The 25,351-nt window shown below is 44.7% G+C and overlaps 1 protein-coding gene across 1 annotated transcript; it reads right to left on the minus strand.

The window, feature by feature from the left end:
• Positions 1-428: 428 nt before the first annotated feature.
• Positions 429-24,891, minus strand: CDHR4 (cadherin related family member 4). Its single transcript, XM_066612950.1, has 20 exons — positions 24,855-24,891; positions 24,241-24,261; positions 20,629-20,825; positions 19,011-19,173; positions 18,779-18,876; positions 18,470-18,565; positions 17,702-17,802; positions 16,488-16,621; positions 16,147-16,330; positions 15,517-15,667; positions 14,797-14,899; positions 10,345-10,551; positions 9,244-9,383; positions 7,639-7,774; positions 6,547-6,761; positions 6,077-6,216; positions 4,769-4,810; positions 1,720-1,801; positions 1,262-1,295; positions 429-484 (listed from the first exon to the last, which is right to left on the minus strand). The coding sequence occupies exons 1-20, from the start codon at positions 24,889-24,891 to the stop codon at positions 429-431; spliced, it is 2,337 nt and encodes a 778-aa protein (XP_066469047.1).
• Between the last annotated feature and the right edge of the window lie 460 nt (positions 24,892-25,351).

The following is a 25,351-nucleotide window of genomic DNA, read 5'->3' on the forward strand; positions in this document are numbered from 1 at the left end:
AGCTACTCCCTTGCATGCACACACACACCTGCAAGTGGCAGCAGCAGCAACAGTTGTGATGGTGCCTGCATACATATTGTTTAAAAGGAGGGTTCATATAAGCAGGGGTATAGGATCTGCTCCAATTCAGGCAACAGATTTGCTCCTGGAGCTATTCAAGCTTATAACACAGAAGTGAGATTTGGCTGGAGAGGAAACAACTTGCCAGAAGAGAGGCTCTTGGATGCAACACTTGATTTCCTAGACAAATTTACAAAGTGAATAATTTGGTGCAAGTAATGGGAAAGATTGGGCTCTATCCCAACATATAGGGCAGGTTCCATAAGCCATAACAGCATATATATAGAAGTGGTGCTGCAGCGTAGACAGCTTGCTCTTCATCTTTTCTCCCTGCTATGCTGCAGTTCTTAGGACAGAACAAGTCATGCTCACACCCAGCGTCGTGCTCCACTGCTACTGTCAAACAGGTAATATTGGCCTGTGACTAGAGACATAAAACACATAACAACGTTAAGCCTTTGTCCAGCCCCAGCTCCCCATCTGCCCACCAATCAGTACTGGTTACATCCATGCTTAAGGGAGTCCTGCCATTGGTCAGGTACTCTCAGGTTAGAGAAGACAATTTGGTTAGGCAACACATATGTCTAGGAAAATTGAACCTGTTGCTCTTGTGAGCTCTGCAGCCAATATAAACTTCAAATACAAATATGGAAGCACCAGTGGTCTGCCTGCTGGAATCCCAAAAAGCAAGGAAGTTATGAGGGCACCTCCTAGGATCAATGCCCACTATTTGTACTATTTGAAAGCTTTGGAGCCAGGTTTCCTGACTAGAAGTCATTGTATCCTGAAGGCATCTACACAGCATGACATCACGCTGTCATGATCATGGTCACCTCTATAGGTTTAGATTGCCCTCTATACAAGACAGCAGGTTACACATTCTGGATATACTGTTTGCTGAGACATGTCATTTCTGCAGGAGCACATTATAAGCAATAGTGAGTGGAACTCTCAGGCTCCTGTTAATTAATGCAGTTCTAGCCAATGGCTGACCAACGACATGGCCATTCTTGCAAGGATTTGAAAGTGTTAACAAAAGAACTCATTTGGGGGTGGAAATGGCACATCATCTGTAAATCTAATGTTGCATGAATTGATTGATTGATTGATTGAATTGAATCAAATTGAATTGAATTGCTATCTTCCTAAGACTTCAGGCACCTTTAAAATAGCTATAACACAGACTGGAGAGTGAACATACCAGGGTCCTGAGCACGGCCATCAAACTGGTGTTGCTGTAATGGGAGAAAGACAGCGTCATACTCCGTTCCATGGGTGTCAAAGGAAGGGGAAGAAGAGGGAAAGGAGGCTGACTGAACTTGAGAAAATTCTCAGCTATTCGTTTCACAGCTTCTGTGATGGTTCTCTTAGAAGCAATGCTGAGGGACCCCAGAGGGAAATTCTCAATTACTCCATTCCGATTTCTGCCAGCGGGATGCTGCAGGTATCTGGTGCTAAGCAGAGGCAGGCAAGACTGTTTGCCATGCTTATTTTATCAAGCAGACTGTCATTACATTCCCAAGGGGACAAGACAGGTTTGGGAGTGGGAAATCACCCATGCACGGGAATGCATATTGCTTTTGCCACCAAGTGATGGCAGCATCGAGTAGCAATCTAGAAAAAGGCAAGCTGGAAAATTCAAATCAGAATATGCCTTACTAGACTCAGCACTTCAGAACCTTTCCCTTTTTCCTTGCTTGGCTCTTCAGTCATGATGTAGTTTCTTTCCAGCCCCTTTCCCCTATGGAATATGAGACATGGATCAAAAGGAGCCCCTCTATTAACATCCTGGTGGGGCTCTGTCAAGGTCAATGGCAGACAAACAGAACTAGATTCTAATGACTAATCCTCTGTTTCATCCCAAGAAAGTTAAAGCTCTGGTTATAGGACTTAGATAGACCTCCCAAATTGATGCCATCAGCTCTGCCACAAGTTTGGGATAGCTGAAGGTAGCTAAATTTTTCAGATGAGCAGCATTGAGGCCCTCAATGCTTTATTTTATACAAATAAAATTTGTATTTTATAATAACAGTACACTGTGTAAACTGAGAACCTTGGCTGCTAAAGAGTGTTGTAGGCACCTTTTAAATCAGATGGGGCCTATACAGATGGGGCCTCTGTATCCGCAGATCGTATATCTGCAGATGTGGCTCAATGTGGGTCCCCCGGACCTGTGTTGATCCAAACTCTGGCTCCACCTGAACCTTCCAAGGGACCTGCCTGGCCATTTGCCTGCTGCCTCTTTGGGTTTCAGAACAGCTCACAGAGGCAAAAAAAGCCATCTCGGGTTTCTCAACGTTTTTATGATGTTTTTATGTCTTTTAAGGCAGAGGCAAAAAAAGCCATCTCGGGTTTCTCAACGTTTTTATGATGTTTTTATGTCTTTTAAGGCATTTTGAGGCCCAGGAAAGCCCCCAGAAATTAAATGTTAAAACTGGAAATGACTTCACCAATTTCTTCAACGTAAAAAGTGGATTACGCCAAAGCTGCACCCTACCACCTACTCTTATGAACATAACCATCGATTATATTATTAAAAGAATAAATACATCAACCATAGACAGCAGCAATCTACAAGATTTACATATCAAAAGCCCAGAGTATGCTGATGACTTGGTAGTCTTTGCTAAAGATGCCAGTACCCTGAAAATCCTGGTAGAACTCATCATTAAAGAAGCAAGACCCCTTGGGCTCAAAATAAATACAGAAAAAATCACAACTATGGCAGTCAAGAAGTCAAACAAGAAACTACCCAACATAAATGGCAAAACTGAAGTCAATGGAAAACCCATAACAAAAATAGACAGTTTTATCTACTTAGGAAGTGCTGTAACATCTGATGCATCATACACAGTGGAAATACTCGTAACTAGAAGAATCAGCCTAGCAGCTGCCACTTTTGAAAATGTAACAAAGACAGTGTGGAACAACAAGCATTTGACAAGAAAGAAGAAAATTAGGGTGTTTAAAGCCACCATCATTCCCACCCTGTGCTGCCTCCGACGCATCCTCGGCATCACCTGGCCGAGGTGTTCCAAACAACACAGTTCTGGAACAACAAAGTTCCAAACAACACAGTTCTGGAACAAGCTGGAACCCCTAGCATGTATGCACTGCTGAAACAGAGACGCCTGCATTGGCTTGGTCATGTCATGAGAATGGATGATGGCCGGATCCCAAAGGATCTCCTCTATGGAGAACTCATGCAAGGAAAGCGCCCTACAGGTAGACCACAGCTGCGATACAAGGACATCTGCAAGAAGGATCTGAAGGCCTTAGGAGTGGACCTCAACAGGTGGGAAAACCTGGCCTCTGAGCGGCCCGCTTGGAGGCAGGCAGTGCAGCATGGCCTTTCCCAGTTTGAAGAGACACTTGGCCAACAGTCTGAGGCAAAGAGGCAAAGAAGGAAGGCCCATAGCCAGGGAGACAGACCAGGGACAGACGGCACTTGCTCCTAGTGTGGAAGGGATTGTCACTCCTGAAACGGTCTTTTCAGCCACACTAGATGCTGTTCCAGAACCACCATTCAGAGCGTGATACCATAGTCTTTCAAGACTGAAGGTTGCCAACAAAAATTCCCACCCTGCTATATGACTGTGAGACCTGGACCATAAAGAAACATAATCAACAGAAGATAGTCAGCTTTGCAACGCGCTGTTTACGTAAAATAATGAAAATCAAGTGATGGCAACATTGGAGGAACAAAGACATATGGATAATGTCAGAAGAGAAACCTCTTCCAGTGTCAGTCCTTAAATTCAGGTTATGCTGGTTCAGCCACATATGGGCAACCATTGCCTAGTGAAGCTCATGTATCTTGTGAAAGGTATAGGGACAAGATCACGGGGGCAGCAAAAGAAAAGATGGCTAGACAACTTAATGGAGGATTTGAAATATACAAATTATGATTTACAAATGGCAACCCAACAAAACCTTATATCCCATATTGTGGAGGACGCTGCTTCATTGTGTCAGAGAAAACTTGCAATGGCATGATCTCTGGCAATTTGCGCTAAGAAGAAGCCCCGGGAAGGGGGCTTTGAAAGCATAAGGGGCCAAAAATCACGCATTTGCTTATCCACAATTTTTGGTATCCATTGGGAGTCTAAGAACAAATCCTCTGCGGATACTGAGGCCCCACGTGTAGTTTAGTTCTGTGACATCAACTTCAAATCCCAAGGCCTTGGAACAAATAACAAAAAAGGCATTATTGGGCTCATATTACAATATTTTCACAATACAATGGGGTCTCCAGAACAGATTATCATTCTAAAGTGAGGGTCCACTGTATATGCAAGTGCTATATTTCCATGATATACACAAGTTGCAGAATTCAATTTTCCCAAATGCAGGTTTTGAGCTTCCTTTTATTTATTTTTAATTATATCCTGCCTTTCTCCTCCTGTGTGGATAAGGCAGCTACTTTATGCACTATGCCCAGCATAGCTTCCTCCTGTGACTCTGTGCTTTTATTCCATGTTGGGCAAGCAATATCTGAAAAAAAGAAAAAGCCCCTCTCCTAACAATACTGACACAAAATGAGTCCTGTTGGATACTAGTATGTAGCCAACAGCTGTCCTCCCAGTTGAAAGCCCATCTAAACTTATATGCTCCTTCATTTATTTCTCTACTTCCAAAGTTAACTCAATGTTTCTAAGTAATTTTCCCACAATGCACAGGGCTCTGGACCATAAATAGCAGCTCTTACCTATTCTGCAGCAGGGGTTGAGATATCTCTTCTGGTGGATTCCTGAAAGCCAAACAATAGTAGAAGGGTGAGATTTGATCCTCCTTCCTGACCAACGACAATTTTGAGATGGTTTGGAACCACCCACAATGTTCCTTGTGCTCAGAAGTTTTTAAAAAGTTGGGGGGGGGGGCAGAAATATACAACACATTTTCTAATCTAGACAGTCCATAGCTTCTAAGGCAGCATTTCTCTAACTGTAGGTCACAACCTTTTGGTGGGTTGTGGGTCTGCCACGACCAGGAAGCTGCAGGGTAAAATGAAGCGCACATGGCCTCTGGGAAATGGAAAAGGTGCAAAAGAGAGCGACTAAGAGGATTACTGGGCTGGGGCACCTTCCTTATGAGGAAAGGCTATGGCGTTTGGGCCTCTTCAGCCTAGAAAAGAGAAGCCTGAGGGGGAACACGATTGAGACATACAAAATTATGCATCGGAAGGATAAAGTGGATAGAGAGATGCTCTTTACACTCTCACATAACACCAGAACCAGGGGACATCCACTAAAATTGAGTGTTGGGAGGGTTAGGACAGACAAAAGAAAATATTTCTTTACTCAGCGTGTGGTTGGTCTGTGGAACTCCTTGCCACAGGATGTGGTGATGGCATCTGGCCTAGATGCCTTTAAAAAAGGGATTGGACAAGTTTCTGGAGGAAAAATCCATTATGGGTTACAAGCCATGATGTGTATGTGCAACCTCCTGATTTTAGAAATGGGCTATGTCAGATGCAAGGGAGGGCACCAGGATGCAGGTCTCTTATTATCTGGTGTGCTCCCTGGGGCATTTGGTGGGCCGCTGTGAGATACAGGAAGCTGGACTAGATGGGCCTATGGCCTGATCCAGTGGGGCTGTTCTTATGTTCTTATGACACACAACCCGAATGTCACTTTGGGGGCACACTAGTGCTCTTCCCTCATCATTGACTGTGTCATGCCCCATTTCCCAAATTCTGTGTCGCACCAGTGCATTGCATTTGGGAAATACATGGCCAATGATTATTATTAACAGTATTTTTAACAGTATTTATTAACAGTATTTATATACGGCAATTTATGATGCCGGAAGCATGTTTTACCCTGCAGTTTCCTGGTCATACAGTGGGTCGTCAAGGTAAGGAGTATCCAGTCAGGCTCTTCCTTGGCCAGGATTAGTCATAACTGGTTGTTGTGTTCCTTTCCAGAAGTTGCACTGATACCAGCCACTACCAATGACACTGCTAGTTTCTAAGCTGAAGCAGGAAGGCATAAAGAGTTCTGTGCTGAAAGCTCACCTCCAACAGAGCCTCCAGAACAACAAAGCCAAGGCTGAGAGAAAGAGGACTCCAGTGAGTGTAAGAACCACCACAAACCAGGGATCTGGTGCCCAGTACTCCTCTGTTCTGTGCAAAATGATGGGCTTCTTGGTTACTGTCTGAAATCACAACAATACAAGACTCGCAAGCAGAACCACACAGCTCTTCCAAATAGCAGGTTCAACCTAGCCGGGTTCCACTTGTGAAAGGTGAAAAAGATTGCAGGATGACCTACTATTTACAGTCACCTACTACAGATCCATTCTATTGTTATACAGGCAAGCAAGCAAATATTACATCACAGGATAGCAAAACTGGCACCCCCTAGTGGAGAATTGTTACCGCATGCTAATGAGAATGCTGTATTAGAAATGTGTGCAGAGCCAGATATGGAACCTCCAGTGATTCAGTTTGCCAAAAGGGCTTGTGACTATAGCATGTCCCTTTACCGTAGTAGTGGTGGTGGTAGTAGGCACTGTTGTAGTACAGGAGATCTTGCTAACAATAATGGTGACTGTGGTACTGAGCTCAGGCGTCCCACGGTTATATGTCACTTTCACCAGAAGCTCAAAAACGGGAGGATCCAGAACACCTGTCCGATCGAAGGAGAGCGTGTTGGGGAGGAGTTTATCCCCATCCATGCGAAAGCGGCCATTTATGTTGCCTGGAAAAGAGAGAGAGGGTGTGGGTCCACACTGCAAAATGATTTCAGCTTTATATTGCATGAATTACCATGATTTCCCATAACGAATCCTGGATGAAGGTGCTAAGTGTTTCACCAAACTATTGCTCGAAGAGTATCCTAGGCAGATGCATAACAAGGGCAGAGCCTGAAGGGCACCTGACCCAGGCGCTACTTCAAGGGGGGCGCATGACTGCCTTGTGCCACTTACAGAAGTGGGTAATCTCTGAAACAGCTTTGCACCCCTGTTCCTTCAGCTCAGTGGTGACCCATTCAAGTGACACTGCTTCGGGGGGGGGAGCCTCCACAGGAGAAGGAACAGGGGGAGCAAAGCTGTCAATTTCTCCTCCTCTGAGGAGAACCCAGAGGTGACGTCACCATGTCATGTGATGTTGTGACATCAGTAGCCTGGGCACCAGGACTTCTAGGTACACCTCTGATGCTGGGGAAAATGAATAACTATTAAATCAGTCTAAGTTTGGTGAGTATCGTTTTTGAGAATATGTGCCATCTTGTTCAGAACCTTTCCAGAGTCAGCTGTCCTTTTTTCTCTCTTTGCAGAGTCTTGTGCATGCCACCTCTTCCATATACTCTGCTACTTCAGCACCTACTCTGCCACACTCCCTTTTCCAGTAGTACACACCCCTCTGCTGCTGCCATCTAACCTGTGGGGACAGATGGGAGGAAACCCCTTTGGTTGAAGGGGCAAAGTGTGTTACATAACCCTAACTGTAGTCCATGACCAGCACCTCTAAATCAATCTCCTCAGCTTCACTCCACTGCTACCCAATGATGCTACTGTTTTGAGCCTCTCTGGTTTAAATCTGCTCTTTAGCACGCTGCTCCATCCATTCTATACCTCCAACAATGCTGTAAGCCAGGTCACTTTGTTGGTCCTTATGCTTGCAGTTTAGCTGTGTGATGAGTGTGGATCTGGAACATACGACAAAATTACCAAATGATGGTTCACACTCGGGAGGCTCATCATTCACATCCTGGGGAAAAAGAATGACTTCATTTTTTCTCAGAACACTTGTACTTGTACCAGGATGGACAGATCCTGACCTCCTTTCTCCATGTTATTGATGCACCAGAAGGCAAGATACCAGGCAGAAACGTTTTGGGTACTGGGCTCCTCATATTGCTTCAAATAATAAAGAAGCTGTTTTAATGCATCGAACAAGAGCCTTTCAGATTTCATAGAATAGCTGCAGAACCCAAGGCCAAATGAGACATGATATTAACTGCCCATCTTCTTACAGGACTCCACTTGAGTGAATAACCATCTGGTTCTCTTCTCATGTGTGCCTCTACTTTCCTGTATGACATGAATGCATGCATGAGCTGTCTCTTTCTGTGTCCTGTCATTTGAGTGAGCAATCAAGACTTCACTGCTTTGCTTCAGCCAAGACCATTGTATTGCTGAGCACCTCTATATGCATTTCAATTCTGTGATTAAATGCTAATTTAATTGATAGTCCATCCATGATGAGAGAGCACAGAACATGAAACTGAAAGCAGCATGAATGAAAACATCTCACATCTGATGAAAGTTTAAAAACGGGTTTGCTGGCTTAAAAAGAAGCAAAGGAGACAAACATTGAATTAATATATTGTCTAGTTTGATCCTCCTACTTGCTTTCAGTAAAAAAAGATGACTTCTATAAGTCACCATTTGCCAAAAGCAAGATCAAATTTTACCCACAGAGAAATGGAGGAAGATCTGAGTGTGCTAACATGTAGGGAGACAACTCAAGAGAGCTGTATCAGACAGATTCCCTCCCATTATCCATAGAACTGGATCTCACTACAGTCATTACACTAACTTTCTTCCTCTCTTTCACTCCCTTTCCTTATACTAAAATTATTGCCATTAGGAATTATTGCCATTAGGCCAGAAATTTCAGAGATCTAGCATTGCCTTTTTTCTCTGCCTTTAATAGCAGTTTGACTTGCAGAAATTCAAGAGCTGCAGCTTTCCCCATATAAAGGCATAAAAATGGCAAATCTGCATCTGTGGAATTTCTGCTTGCCACGTTTCTGCCAGGTAGAAGCACAAAGGATGCAATCCTAACCAACTTTCCAGCACTGACATAACTGTGCCAATGTGGCGTGCACTGCATCCTGCAGTGGGGAGGCAGTCAAGGAGGCCTCCTCAAGGTAAGGGCATGTTTGTTACCTTACATTTGCATTGTGGCTAGGTCAGTGCTGGAAAGTTGGTTAGGATTGCGCCCAAAGTTGCTTCAGAAAGAATAGGGAGCAACCTGACAGCAAGAACATGCTATTTTACCACTTGCAGGGAAACTCATAATATTAGTAAATAGATCAACCAGAAAGTTAAAACAAGAAACTCTGTGCCCTGTTGAAGAGCACCGTGAGGTGGGTGAAGATGAATGAGAAAGGATGTATTCATATGTTCTTCCTACTGTGCATCAGTATTTGCAGAGGAAAAAGTCCCAGGTACCTGCACATTTATGGTGACATTGCATGTACTTGATTTCCGCACTTCAGGCTTTACATCATTATCCAGGTCCTTTAGCATGATGAACAAGCGATACGACTGCAGCTTTTCATAGTCCAGAGGACCCAACACAAACAGCTCCCCTGTGACACATACACTAGATCATATCTTTGTACTACATACTAACATCTTTGTAAAAACAACCACACTCTGGATCCAGATTCAGAAACACCAATGCAGACTAGAATCCCCATTTCCATTCCTTATCTCACTTGATTGTGAATGTGGTAGCCCAGTTAAATGAATGTGTAACGAGTGTTAAAGGAGATCATTTACTTGAAATGATCTTCAAAATGGGCACTGAGGAAGTGAAGAAGAGCAATGAATTGTGAAGCCTCACAGCCCAATCCTGAGCCCCCCTGGAACACAACTTCGGCAGCGGCACCAAAAACGGCTGCCGCCAGATCCTGCGCACCACGGGCTACCACAAGCGGCACGTCTGGAGAAGGGGACTTTTGTCCCCTTCCCCCGGATAAGGGAAGCAGCCCTGCAATGGGGCTACTCAAGGGTAAAGGCGCTTGTGTAGGGCGCGGAGCCCCACACTAAAATGCAAGATTGAACCACCTCCCTCCCTCCCCCGGCACGCCTCCCACCCACCCTCTCCCCGCCTCCCACCTCCCTGTCATGCCTCCTCCCCACCCTCTCTCAGCCATCCGCCTGCCTCCCCCTTCCCAGAACGCCTCCCCCCTGCCCCCGCTTACTGTGCTGCGGCTTGGCCCAGCAGTCTCGCAAACGTGCCTTATGGCACGTTTGCGACAATGTGTGCCAGCAGTAAGCCAGCGCGCACTGGTCAGGATTGGGCTCTACAGCATTTATTCCCTAGCTAGCCTAGGAAAAGTCCTCTGAAGGACCCTTGACTGATATGATCAGGGCTCACTCCAAGACTAGGTGGGAGGAGGGAGAGCCTTCATCCCAAGACAAAATGAGTCACAGCTGAGCCAAGAAGTAACAGGCAACCCAAGATAAGTGGTTAAAAAAAAATCTTAGGAGCAGTAGATCATATCAGTATGCCTGAGGAGGTGTAGTAGGAGTACTTTTCCTTACCTGTGCGACGACCAATGTAGAAAGGTCCGTTTTCTCCCCCCAGAATGCTGTATTCAATGTTGTTGAAAGGATAATCTCGGTCAGTGCCATTGATATTGCCAATTGGGTCACCAAAATGAGCATTCTCCTTCACATAAAAGATGTGTTGCGAGCACTCTGGCTGGTATTCATTCACCCTGCTTACCGTCACCAGCACAGGCACTCTGGCTGCAAAGCACACAGAAACTTGTCCAAGTAACTTGGTGACTAAAGCTTTAGCAGGCATTTAGTTGGTTATTAGCTAGCAACTGAGACACCAACCTGCATACCCATAAATACCAGATTAAATTACCCATAATGACTGCAGATTTGTTTTAGTGGATGTCCATTTTAGTGGCTGTCCCCTGGTTCTGGTGTTGTGTGAAATGGAAAAGAACTTCCCACTCTCCATTCTATCCACCCTGTGCATAATTTTATATACCCCAATCATGTCTCCCTCGGGTGCCTTCTTTCTAAACTGAAAATGCATAGCCTCTCTTCATAAGGGAGGTTTTAGTCCTTCTGCACCTTTTCTAGTTCCACTACATCCTTTTTAAGATATGGTGATCAGAACTGGACACAATTCTCCAAATATGGCCTTTTCATCTATTTGTACAATGACTAGAGGTATTTGTTTCCAGTGAGTAAGATAGGTTTACAGCCTTAGGGTGCAATCCTAGCCCTCACTTGGGCTGACGCAAGTCCCTTGCGTGGACACCAAGGGCCGATTGTTTACAAACACTGTTTTCAAACATCTCTAACAATGACATAATATATTGGCAGTTTTATTCTCAATCCTTTTTAATGAACCCAAGCATGAAATTGGCCTTCTTCACAGCTGCTGCACCCTCAGTGGACAGTTACATTGAGCTGTCCATTAGTTATGTTCTCTGAACATAAACCCACTGGGAATAGAGATTTCCCCAGTATATGTATTAGTAGCATCACATTTCTCCGTTTGTCCTTTTTAAATAACCTATACAAGTACAACAGATCCTCAGTATAATTCCTGGCTTCATCGCTGTTAGATTTTGTCCTTAAATCTGTTACTTGCAGTCTTTGTCTTTTTGAGGGTGGTCTATTCTGGGCTCTCTCTTTGATCCCCTATTTATTTTTGTGTAAACATCGCATGCGGCTGTTGCTTGTCCAGAACAAATTGGTTTAGCAACCACCTCCATTCATGGCATCTGCCTGTCAAGGCACAGTCTGTGTCACAAGTCTGTATCAGTCTTGCAGCACAATTCTATGCATGTCTGCTTAGAACTAAGGCTGCAATCCTAACCACACTTTCCTGAGAGTAAGCCCCGTTGAACAAAATAGGACTTAATTCTGAGCAGAACTCGTTAGGATTGTGCCCTAAGTCTCATTGAATTCAGTGGTACTTACTCCAAGGAGAGCGTAGGATTTCAGCCTTAATGTTCTACAGTCAAATCAGCTCCAGCCAAAAACTACTTTTTGAGTACTTTGATTCATATACTATAGAGCCTTATAATGCATCACTTTAGTTTTCTCTGCCTAGCATTGTCAGTATTGTGGCAATTTGTTCTGTGCAAAATAATTCAGACATTATTTCATTTTCCGCTTGATGCTACTGATAAGACCATGATGGTTTGGCAATCAGCTGTGACTTGAAGAATGAGTGATTTGTAGACTTTCCATTGTATCCTTAAATGTCATCACTGAATGAGAGTTTTTTGTGCTGTACACATAAGAACTGGTAACTGCTAGTTCCTTGTACATCTGGGTCACATCCTTACCAAAGTTGTGTGAGCATGTGCTTTAAGCATATACTCAAGTCACTGCCGCTGGAATCACTGCAACTTAAAAATGCTGAACTTTGGTTGGATCATATCCTTAGTTTTCAGTAATAGTCTGTCACAGTTTGTTGCCCATTCAGGCTTAGGCAGAAATGGAATGTGGATTGCAGTTTAGCGCAAACAAATTCCCTCTCTGGCCAAACATACCTAAAAGAAGAGACTATTTGCAAACCTGATCCAAACAGATGGTTCTACCAAGAAAAATGTCCTCCTACCCTACATGTGGTAAAGTCAGATCGGAGAAAACTGCCATCTGCTCTTAAGAACAAAACAAAAGTTTATGATCAAGGCTGTGTATATTCTGTAACTCTTTTTTTTTTAAACCCAAATTTAGAATCTTTCAGTCTGCAAAGATAGCTTTACCAGGCTCTATCAAGCCTTTTGGAAGCCTGAATGAAGGCAGAATAGGACTTCCACTTGTTCAGGAGCTGGGGCTTTGCATAGCTTTTGCAAAGTTTAACTTTAGCAATGTGAATAAGATAATTCAGGCTTTTTCGGTGCAGAATTTGAGTCCACAAAAGGAGAGTACCTAAGTGAGAGGGAAGAAAAAAAAGACACAGCCAATAGGTGCATGAGACATGTATGCATAAAAGAAGTCTTGCTCTGCTATGTTCAAAATCCAGTATACAGTATTACAAAAATTGAAAATTAAAAAAAAATACCAAAAGCAAGGCTCCTTCACGCACTCTCAATACACAGCATGTTTTAAAGGCCAAGGAACAGCTAAACAAGGGGAAATAATTACTAGAATGCCAAGCCTGGAATTACCTCAGTGCAGAATTTAATTTTTTTAAGCACAAAGTACACACAACCTTGCCTAAAATCCACTGCTAACTCAGAGCCCAATCCTGTCCAATTTTCCAGGGCTGGTGCAGCTATATCAACTGCATCCTGCAGTGGGGGGGCCAGTCACATAGGCCTCCTCAAGGTATGGGAGCATTTGTTCCCTTACCTCGGGGCTGCATTGCGGCTGCACAGGAGCTGGAAAGTTGGATAGGATTGGGCCGAAAACCGGAAACCGGAAGTGACGGGTTTCAGCCTAAAGGCTTTCTGAGGGCCGAAGAGGTCACATGCAGAAGGCAGCAGGCCTGGGCGTGAAATGCTGGAGAACATAAGAACATAAGAACAGCCCCACTGGATCAGGCCATAGGCCCATCTAGTCCAGCTTCCTGTATCTCACAGCGGCCCACCAAATGCCGCAGGGAGCACACCAGATAACAAGAGACCTCATCCTGGTGCCCTCCCCTGCATCTGGCATTCTGACATAACCCATTTCTAAAATCAGGAGGTTGCGCATACACATCATGGCTTGTACCCCATAATGGATTTTTCCTCCAGAAACTTGTCCAATCCCCTTTTAAAGGCGTCTAGGCTAGACGCCAGCACCACATCCTGTGGCAAGGAGTTCCACAGACCGACCACACGCTGAGTAAAGAAATATTTTCTTTTGTCTGTCCTAACCTGCCCAACACTCAATTTTAGAGGATGTCCCCTGGTTCTGGTATTATGTGAGAGTGTAAAGAGCATCTCCCTATCCACTCTGTCCATCCCCTGCATAATTTGTATGTCTCAATCATGTCCCCCCTCAGGCGTCTCTTTTCTAGGCTGAAGAGGCCCAAACGCCGTAGCCTTTCCTCATATGGAAGGTGCCCCAGCCCAGAAATCATCTTAGTCGCTTTCTTTTGCACCTTTTCCATTTCCACTATGTCTTTTTTGAGATGCGGTGACCAGAACTGGACACAATACTCCAGGTGTGGCCTTACCATCGATTTGTACAACGGCATTATAATACTAGCTGTTTTGTTCTCAATACCCTTCCTAATGATCCCAAGCATAGAATTGGCCTTCTTCACTGCCGCCGCACATTGGGTCGACACTTTCATCGACCTGTCCACCACCACCCCAAGATCTCTCTCCTGATCTGTCACAGACAGCTCAGAACCCATCAGCCTATATCTAAAGTTTTGATTTTTTGCCCCAATGTGCATGACTTTACACTTACTGACATTGAAGCGCAGCTGCCATTTTGCTGCCCATTCTGCCAGTCTGGAGAGATCCTTCTGGAGCTTCTCACAATCACTTCTGGTCTTTACCACTCGGAAAAGTTTGGTGTCGTCTGCAAACGTAGCCACTTCATTGCTCAACCCTGTCTCCAGGTCATTTATGAAGAGGTTGAAAAGCACCGGTCCCAGGACAGATCCTTGGGGCACACCGCTTTTCACCTCTCTCCATTGTGAAAATTGCCCATTGACACCCACTCTCTGCTTCCTGGCCTCCAACCAGTTCTCAATCAATGAGAGGACCTGTCCTCTAATTCCCTGACTGTGGAGTTTTTTCAGTAGCCTTTGGTGAGGGACCGTGTCAAACGCCTTCTGAAAGTCCAGATATATAATGTCCACTGGTTCTCCCGCATCCACATGCCTGTTGACCTTTTCAAAGAAAAGGAGGTGTTCCCTGCTCTCTAAATCCTGCCTGATTTCCCAGGCTGATTCTTCAGTGACACTGTTGAGATTTTGATCACCTATGAGCTCCAATATACTGTATCAAGGAAAGGACAAAACCAAACAGGAACTAGATGATGTTCTGAGTGATTGTGGAATTACAGAGAGGAACTCACTGGTCTGTAGAGGGCTACTTCTGTCTGACACTAGAATGGTGGCTTGGTATGAGAACTGGAGGTTGACCATGGCTTGAGAGTCACAGTCCAAAGTGGTGTTCACCTGCCAAGACCCAAGCATAGAAAACACAGAACTACATGGTCATTGACCCATGTATTAAAGGCAAAAAATTTCAACAACAAAACTCAAGCTAATGGTATCCCCTTCTAAGCAAAAATGATCAGTCTAGGAAAAGGGCAACACTCAAACTTCAGTGTAAGCCAGTGTGAGACTCTTACTGTACTCAGAGTCCTTTAGACATTAAGGGCACAATCCTAACCCCTTATGTCACTGCTTTCCAGGGTACCCAGAAGCTTGAACTGGAGAGTAAGATGTGCGGTTAGGGACTTCCAGGCAAGATAAAAGGCTGAAACTAGCTTCACATGTGATCTATGGTACACCAGTTACTAAAGAAAAAGGAAAATGTGACATTTTAATTTGGACGTATGAAAATTACCTCATACCAGCTAACAATTTTCTTTTGCAAATTGGGCAAGGGTGCTTGCAAAGTTTTTTTTTACTATTTCAAAAATGTTTCGCAGCCCACCAAAAATCGGCTCGTGACCCACTGGTGGGACCCAACCCACACTTTAGAAAATACTGGCTTAAAATACTGCCTCCTATTTCCCCCTCTGTCTTACTTAGCAGATGGAAGAAAATAGTCCATCCTAAAGGCTCACCAAAAGACTTGAACCGTCCATTCGAAAGCTATACTGAGGGCTCTGGTTGTCCTCCATGCGGTAGACAAGGCTATTGTTGCCACGCTCTGCATCCCAACAAAGCAATTCTATCAGCTTCCTCCCAGGCGGATAGTTCTCTGGAACCTCAGTCCTAGGATTTAGCAACAGTAGCCACAAGGGGTAGAGGATGCAGGAAAGGTAATTTGAAGGAAAAAAGACACCCTACCTTTCTCCCCTTACCTTCCCCCACAATTGCTTCTCAGAAGCTATTCTCAGAGCACATCACTGCTAACAGAAGAGACAGAATGATCATACATATCAAGGCTTCACAATAGGACCATTACTCATCTTCTTTGAACTAGTGAAATCAACAAAAGAAAACACAGTTGCTCTGCTCTGATTACTCCAGTTCAATAGTTTTCTGGGTCAACCCAAGTTCCAAACCCATGGTATAACTCCCACACCCTACTCTTCCATAGGAAGCTGATACACCAGGATCTAACATCCTGAAAACTGCAACCAACCACCCTCTCCATAGCTAGGGACAGATCCTCAAATGCTTGGTCTTATCTCTATGCTTTTGTACAGGTCTGAACTCCTGCAAGGTTCTGTTGCCCTCAGGAGACTTACACAAATACAGCAGGGTTGCAAGAAGGTCCGTGCAAATTCTGCTGTTGTACGGTAATGTTGACAGTGATGATGGCACTGTCTTCAGGATGCAGCATGTTGTAGGCTTTCACCAGCAACTGGGTTTGTGCCAAATCTGGATTGAGTTGTAGATTTAGGTTGAATGTATTCTTTATTATTCCGGTTTCTATATGCAGGTAGGAGAGGGAGACTGAGATCAGTCAGCCTCTTGAGGTCAAGAGGCATGTGATAAGTTTGGAGGCCATTATTGCTGACAACCACAGAAGTCGCAATCCTCCCAGACATCATATAGAAGCCATGCCACTTTTCTGGATTCCCTTTACCTGGTTCAATAGTGAAATCGTTTGTGAGTGGGGCAATGATCTGGTAGCGCACATGATCCCCACTGGCATTGACTTGTATGATGTTCTGGAGGGCGCCTCCATTTTCTAACACAGATACTGCTATGAAGGACTTCCTGAATCAAGAAGAAAACTGTGTGAATCCCTCTCCCTGAGCCAGGGGTCCTCTCAAGTGCTCTCATCCTCCTCAATCTACTCAGAGTTCACTGCTCTCAGAAACAGTAGCCATATCAGAGCATCAGCAAAGAAATCAGAAAAGTTGTTCAGACATGGAAGTTTGAATCCTTCAAGTGCACATGGCCCAAACAGGAGGCAAAATGCCCCCAGAGGACTTCTTTGCTCCATTCCTTTTCAGAGAGTTTGGAATTGGTGTGATGACCCTGTCACCAATTTAACAAGGGAAATGGGAGTGTTTCAAAGAGAATTATGCTGCATACTGCTCAATCTGTGTGGTCTAAATCCAAGAGGCAGAGCAGCCAGTAAACCTACCTGGAAATAGCCCCTTAGAGAAGAAGAATCACTTCTTCTCATTAATTTTTAGCTCTAAAGTTCAAATCTGTTGTATTGCCTCCACAGATGCAAGTGAATACTGGCCTGTCTGGGATACCATCTGAATGGGTCTCTCTGGAAAAAGTGACACCTTAAGGTGTCAGAAATTTGCTGCATGTTTCTGTCTTGGCTGCTAAAGGGTTGCCAGACAACTGGACTGTGATGATTTCTCTCTCACCTGAGTATAATGCAGATCAATGAGAGGAGGAGTGGATGGGTGCCATGTGTGCTTTGGACCAGCAAAGCAAAACCCTTGTCACTAACTCATAGACATGGCTCTTATAAACCCTGTGTGAAGGGCACAGAACCCTATAAAGAGCCAGCCTGAATAGGCAAGTAAGCCATCAGTTGCTTGGGGAGGCAATATTTTTAGAAGTACCAATGAAGCATCATTTTGAGAAGAGCAACTCAGAATCTCTTGCAGTGGGATGCAGCTCTTGGACTGCACAGGTGGTCTGAGAGTTACACCCCTGCAGTTTCTGCTCTGTGACACTGTAGGGGACATGCCTGCCCTCCCCCACTTTGCAGTGCAATGGGGGCTCCTGCCCCCACTATGGCCTACCACCCAGGCTCCAGGTCTGTCAATCAGGGAAACTGGAGCCCAAGAGCCTTTGCTTCTCTCTCCCATTGCAGCTCACCCAACTCACGTGAAATTGACTTTGTTGTGGTAAACAGGCAGCACCTTCACTGTTAAATGCCTGTGGCAGCTTCTCCTACCATCTGTCACCACAATATCCAGGAAGAATGTCTGCAGGGGGAACAGCACAGTATGAACCTGCTTGCAGGAGAGATGAGTCAAGTCCAACACAGTTCTCAGCACATTGCAGGGTCCAGGAGAACAAAAAATGGAACTCCAGGAACTGGGGAGGAATCATATAGCTCAGTGGTAGTGCACATGTTTTGCATGCAGAGCCTCAGTTTCAATCCCTGGTATCTCCAGGCAGCACTGGGAACTAACCATCTGAAACCCAGGACAGCTGCTGCCAGTCAGTGTGTACACATTACTGAACTAGATGGTACTAATGAACTGACTTGGCACAAGGCCGAGTCTTATGAAACCCATGCAAGGGAGAAGGCTCTGACCTGGAAAATATGAAAGAATTTGGCTGGGAACACCTCAAGTTGCAGGGAGACCCTGAGCTTCCTGTTCACTTCACCATCAGGACTCCAGGGGGCAACAGGGCACTGTTGCCTGAGAATGGGATTGTGGGGGGATGAGGCTAGGGGTGCAAGGCTGATGAAACTAATGAGCAAGAAGTGGTTTCAGACAGTCAAGGATTTCCCTGTGTGAATAGTTCTGACATGGGACAGAGCTAGGAAAGGCATCCCTGGGAATGGAACCTAGTGATTGCCATAGGAGGGGAAGAGTGAGTGATGAGACCAAATGTGCCTAGAAGGCAAATGGCAGTACCCACCTTGCCAGCTTGCTCACGACTGAAACCTGTGGTAGGTGCCAACACTTTTCCTTGCTGGGTTATAGTGAAAGGCTCAGAAGTATTCGCAAAGGTGTACTGTGTGGAGATAAGCTACAGTAAGCTGGAGAGAGGCAACAGAAAGACACCCTACCCTCACACACACTATCCTCTCTCTTTGCCTGGGACACCTCTCACATTCACCGCACACACTCACACATGCCACAGCGCTGGAAAGCTCCTTTTCTCCAGACATCTTTGTCAACAATAAATCCTTGAAAAATCCACATTTGTGCTTTTCATGATGCTCACATTCAAGGGAACTGTGGGAGGGGGCCGCCTCTTCAGGACAGTGACATATATGACTGTTTCAGGGTCAATATTCTCAGGAACTTGGACCTCCTCCAGTCCTGCAGGAATAAGAGAGATGGCAGCAGGAGCAGCAGCACCAGAGATCCTGTCCTGGTTAGAATATGCCCCTTCGGCAGCAGTGGCAACCTCTTTCCCAGATGCACCCAGATCCAGGCAATTATGGGAGCCTTACCTAAGTCAGCAAATATGGTGTTGCACTCTAACATCTCCAAAGGGAGGATGTGCAAAAAGAGTTGTTTTTCAGTTGCTTTTTCTGGCGGACACTGTGCACTGAATGTCAAGACATACTGATTTACCACCCTGGCATCAAAGGAAGCACCGGGACTGAGGCTCACCTGGTAATGAAAACAAAGCATGCTTCCCTGAGTAACCATCAGGAAGCGTGACCCATGAGCCCTTCCCTTCCCTTCAACATTGCCACTACTTCTGGTACTGGGAATGCCCACCTCAGGCAGAGAAGTATCTAGAATGTTGGACTGGTTTAGTATGCCCCCTAGCCTCTCAGGCAGCAACATTTGGAAAGTAGTTCTGCAATACATGCATCTGAAATACATGCAGATGGGAAAAAGACAGTTTCCTTCTGCTAGTGTTCTACTTCCTGTGATCTAAAAATTAATCCCAGAAAGCTCTTGTTGCCTACAATGGAAGGAGATTCTAGATTAAAAGTGGCATTTTAATGTATCAGACAAAGGCAGAAGGCAATTCAGTGGTGAGAAGCTAACTCAAAAGACTGCTAGACTAGAAATAACATGCAGAGCCTTAAGGGAAAAGGAACTAAAGGCCCAATCCTATCCAACTTTTCAGTGCCAATGAAGCTGCAATGCAGCTCCAAGGTAAACTTACCTGAAGCAGACCTCTGTGACTGTGCTCCTCTCCAGGACCCAGCTAATGCCCCATTGGTGTGGCTGCATCAGTGCTGGAAAGTTGGATAGAAATGGGACCTAAGGCTGCAATCCTACACACTTACTGGGGGGTAAGTGCCATTAAATTCCATGGGATTTACTTCTAAGAAGTCATACATTGAATTGCACTGTAAGAGAGGTTTTGCCTGCTCTTGAATATATTTTCCATTAGATATACAATATATTACAACCAAAACATCTTGGCTCAATGTAAAATTTTCTATGTAAATTTATCTGGCCTATGTTACATAGGCTCAAAATGTACAATACACCCTTTCAATATTATAAGTTTTGCATGCACACTTACAAAGAATGATGACAGACATGCCATTTTAAGGAGTGATCTGATAAGGAGTGGTCTGACAGCACTGTCAATGCCCTCCAAATACAGTAAATATTAATTCTTCTGTACCAGACCAAGCTTTGGGTTTAAAAAAAGGATTCTGAGATTCTCAGCCTGGTTTAGCTTCAATCGGAGAAAAGCTGGCTGTGGTAGCTAGTGCTCATGACATCACGAACACACTTCTTTCATCCTATCCCCAGAGCAATTTTGCAATTGTGTTTCAAATGTTTGTAATTTTTTGTGTGTGTGGTGAAGGATACACATAATGCACTTTGACAAAAAGCAAAACAAAAAATGGGTGCATAGCTCCCCCCACAGTTGAGGCAAGACTAAGGTTTCTCACCATGAGAAGCAGCTCACCAACCCTACAGTCTATAATACAAGTTTCAAAGCTAAATTCACAACATAGACGAAGAACATGTCATGACCATCAATTACAAAGCTACATCTGTCTTCACCTAAAGATTGGCTCTTTGAGGATCATCAGATATTTCCCACTCAGAGATTTAACATGGACACTACACAAATAAACAGGTTCTCTGTACCTGGACATCGTATATGTTAGTACTGCCATTGTATACGTAGTTTACTGGATTGAAAAAAGAGGTACTGGGGCTGATGTTCGTCAAGGATACATTGAGTGTACTGTTGGAGGGCACACAGCTGACAGTGAAGCTGCACACAATTGTGCCTGGAGCTGCACTTTCCGTCACGTTCACCGTACCTGGGAAGTTACTGAACACTGCAGAAGAGACAGGTATCAGTGAGAGAGCATTGGCCCTATGGCACCACAATAGCACAGTAAGCCCCTTCTGACAAGATATCTTCCTTTTCCATTTGTCATTTTGTCATTACATTTCATTTTTAATTTATATCCTGCTTTTCAACAAGCTGTTTTGCCCAAAGCAGTTCTCAACACATTAAAAACCAATAAAAAATAAAAACAGGTCAAACAGCTTATCAGCCTGGCAATAAACATTTCAATAAGACTGTGTTTAAATGAGGAACAAAACTGCAATTGAAACATAATTGAATTCATTATAATATTGTGTAATATTGTAATATAAAATTGAAATGACATCCATTGAAAAACATCTCATTTCAACAGTCATACTTTCAATATTACGGTAAATACTTAAGTAATGTTTAACTGCAATAAACATATCATCATTGTTTAATTAAATCAAGACAAAAAACCTTAGAAACTGCAACAGGAAAAGTGTGCAGATGGGCAGCCCAGTCCTATGCTTCCTGGCACCCGCTGGAGCAGTGGCCCCATAGCAGTTACCACTGTATCCAGCGGGTGCCAGGAAGCCACCACGAGTCTCCCCAAGGAAAGCCCAGACCCCAGCAATGGATATCCTCGTATCTGCACTGGGTGTTTCACCAGCACAGATTCTAAAGCCTCCATGACATGCCTTTAAGCCCAGCACAGAGTTCAGGATCCAGTAGAACAGGGTTCAGCAGGTCCCACCCCTCTCCTGCCTCAGTTCCTCCCCCTGCCCCACACTCTTTCCACCCACCCCAGTTGGCCACACCACTGTCCAGTTGTTTCAGCTACCCCTGACGGAGGTAGCTGCTGCTGGCACTGGGCCCGGTGCTTGACTAGCACTGACCCAGTGCCAGCACTCCCTATTCTTCAGGTGCCATAAACATGCTTTATGACACATTTACGACACCCAGCACCAGCGCTAGGGCTCAGCGCAGGTAAGTAAAGATTCTAAGGGCTGAATAAGAACCCTTTCCAGAGCAACCATAAGAGCAACCCTTTCCAGAATTCAACACAAGTTATAGCTTGGCAGAAGTGCAAATTTACTCTGTATTTAATTTTTTTTTTTAATCCATGGAACCAAGGAGCACAAGTTACCACAAAATCTAGCCATGATCCCCTGGCATAAGAAAACAAATACCTGTAGTTACAAACACAGTGTATCACTCTAAAAAAGAAAAATAGGTTCTCCATATGAATCTGCCACTGAGGTCATCTGGCAGCCCCAGCTCAGAGTTTCTTCTTTTCAAAAGGGGCAATCCGTCATGGGATGAAGCAGGACCTTCACTGTCATAGTCCACAGTTTGGAACAGCTTGCCTAGAGAAGCCTGCCCAAGCTTATCCTTGCAGGCTTTTAAGAAAGGTGTAACAATGGTTTCATTTAGACAGACATTCCAGGTTGAGGGATAATTTACTGGAAGTTAATGTTTGCCTTCAAACAATGATATATTTGTGCATTTTATCCCATTGCAATATTGTATGTACTGTTTTCAATGAATTTTGTATGATTGAATGTTATCGTCACCTGCCTCCTAGCAATGAGTGAAACCTTCATTTTGCTTCATGATTGTGAATGGGCAAATATCTTGATTCCCATCTCCTCTAATGAAAACACACTCATTTGAAACATATATCATGGTGCCCATTATAATGTGCAAGGCGGCATGGAGTCTGTCCTATTTTATTTTTGGCTGACAGAAGTGGATTCTGGCCCATGAAAGCTTATGATGAAATAAATGTGTTAGTTGTTAAGGTGCCACAATGCACAAACCTGGGTTTGCATTTAACATCTAGGTTGTTATGTGTGAGAACAAGCCGAGACCAGCAAGGGGAAACAGAAGTATTAACAATGGCAAGCTGGAAGCAAAAGGGGGCAATCTCAAACTATTTTGCTATTCTACACAAACATTCATGCTAGGAGAGGGGATTAGGTTGCCTTTTCAATTAATTTCCTTTCAAAGCCCTGCTGCAACATAAGTGAATGTAATGTGAGGAAGGAGCTGGAGTTGGAAAACCAATTGGGGGGGGGGGTCATATCTTCCCCTCTGTCCAAGACACTACTTTCTCAAAAGTCTGATAAACATAATCCCCACACAAAACCAGGAGGCAAACTGCAAAAGGTGCCAAAGAAAATTGTGTTGTCTCTACACACACACCCCCATTATTATGACATCCAGCATGTTCTAGGGACATTCCTCTTGAGGACTTTCCATTTCTGTTCATTTGAATGTACGGAGGAGCTGTAATTGTGAACACCATGTGGGGCTCAACATCTCCCCTTACCCCAAACTCTGTTCTCAACTGTCTAGGGCATGGGACTGGACAATTGTAAGCTTCCCTTAGAAATTTGCCTCAGTAGTGTCTACTGTAAAGGTGTCAAACATAAGGCCCACAGGCCAGATACAGCCTACAGAAGCTCATTATCTGAATTGCATGATACCATCCAGTGCTATCAGCTGCTGAGCTGTGAAGTGGGGCATCAGTAGAAGCAGCGCTGTTGAAAAGGCAGTTTTGGGACAGCCCAATTAGCGCACAGGTCACCTTTTCAGCAGCACAGCTTCTGCCAGCATGCTGGAGAGAAGAAACAGAAGGAGTCCTCAGAAGGTGAGGAAGGTACAAGGGAGGGAGCAGACCAAGAGGGAGAGAAGGGGAAAAGAGAGAAGGGAGACACTGCTGAGACACTGGGAGAGCCCAATTATCACATGGGCCACCCTTTCCCATTTCTACCAAGGTGGCACTTTGCAGAACATTTCTCAGCTGCAAAGCTGCAAAATGACATCTCAGCAGAAGCGGCACTGCTGAAAGGGAAGCCCATGTGATAATTTGGCTGTCCCATATCTTGAAAATATTATCAAGATTTGCATAGTTTCTCTTCTGTCATTTGCAGCTAATGAGTTCTAAGGTGAGAACAAATCGCTTATTTATAGTCAACACCTGCTTAATGATGTCACTTCTGGCCCTCAGCAAAAGCCACAAATGCTATTTGACCCGCTGTATGAATCAAGTTTGACACCCCTAGTCTGGTTTGAGCTGAAAACCCTGGCTGATAAAAAGCTTGCTAGAGTACAATCTAAATCATTTTTGCAGGTGGCTGAGTACTAAGGAACCCAATCACAGCACCAGTTCCAACCTCACAGCAGCCTTCATGATGCAACACCACAAGAGTGTTAGACCCACAAGTATCTGTATACTCACCTGGAGCACATGCTTTCTCACACACACATGTTTAGCTATATAACCCATGTTTGCCTACTTTAACAAGAGCCAGCTTTGTTTTCACAGCTGCCATGCATCAAAGCCTGTTCTTAGGAACACTGCATACAACAATCCTTCTTTCCCCAACACTGTTAAGAGATCATTAAGCAGGGAAGCATGCAAGTCTCCTCACCTGCAACTCCAGTGACTGGACCTGAAAAAGAAACAAGAGAGAGGCTGTTGTGGTGTACTTGCCATGGGGACAGCTAATATGTAAACATTTCAGTTAACATGAACCCTGACTTCAGAGTGCTCTTATGTAAAGCAGAATGGAGTTGCTATACTTTTGATACCTTGTACAGAATCAAGAATTTCCATCAGGTCTGAGCCATCAGGAGGCTGGGCAATACCACTGTCATTTGTTATATGTCTGCTTCTGTTTTAGTGAGAGCCCAACCAATTGCCTCAGTAAAGGTGAAGGAAAATCTCCTTTGGGCATTATCACTAAGAACCCCAGCAGGAGAGAAACTGACCTCCGGCAGTGCCTTCACAGTACCCAGAGTTGCCAACTCTGAAAATCAAAATTCTGGGCCGAGTCCTTTGGGTCAAGGAGTAGAATCAAGAGTGAAGTGGAGCTAAGGGGCAGAGAGCTCATTGTTTTTAGTGGTCTGGGTCTAGAGCCCAGCACAAAAGCAGTCTGTTCAACTAAACCAGTGTTATTCAAACTGTGAGGCGCGGCTCTTTAGGGCGGCACCAGGAACTAAAAGGGGAGGCGCGGGATGTCCTCTCGCAGCAATACAGTCACACCTCTGGGCAGAATACGAGCCCGTCTTCTGCCCGTCATCTGCGCTTTAAAGTGCGCTTTAAAGGCCTATCGTCTGCCTTTAAAAGGGGATTGGACAAGTTTCTGGAGGAAAAATCCATAATGGGTTACAAGCCACGAAGTGTACATGCAACCTCCTGATTTAGAAATGGGCTATGTCAGAATGCCAGATACAAGGGAGGGCACCAGGATGCAGGTCTCTTGTTATCTGGTGTGCTCCCTGGGGCATTTGGTGAGCCGCTGTGAGATACAGGAAGCTGGACTAGATGGGCCTATGGCCTGATCCAGTGGGGCTGTTCTTATGTTTCTTATGCACTTTTTTTTAAGCAGAAGAAACAGGAGTTGCTCAGCTGTGAGAGTGGCTGCTGCCGCCCCACCCTCTTCTCCCTCCACTCCAAGGCTGCTGCCTTCTGTGTTCGCTCTTCAACTCCAACCCCCATCTGGCAAGTATGGAGCATGCTCAGCTTGCAGTCCTTAACCC

The sequence above is a fragment of the Tiliqua scincoides genome, chromosome 2 (genome assembly GCF_035046505.1).
Source record: "Tiliqua scincoides isolate rTilSci1 chromosome 2, rTilSci1.hap2, whole genome shotgun sequence".
Taxonomy (NCBI): Eukaryota; Metazoa; Chordata; class Lepidosauria; order Squamata; family Scincidae; genus Tiliqua; species Tiliqua scincoides.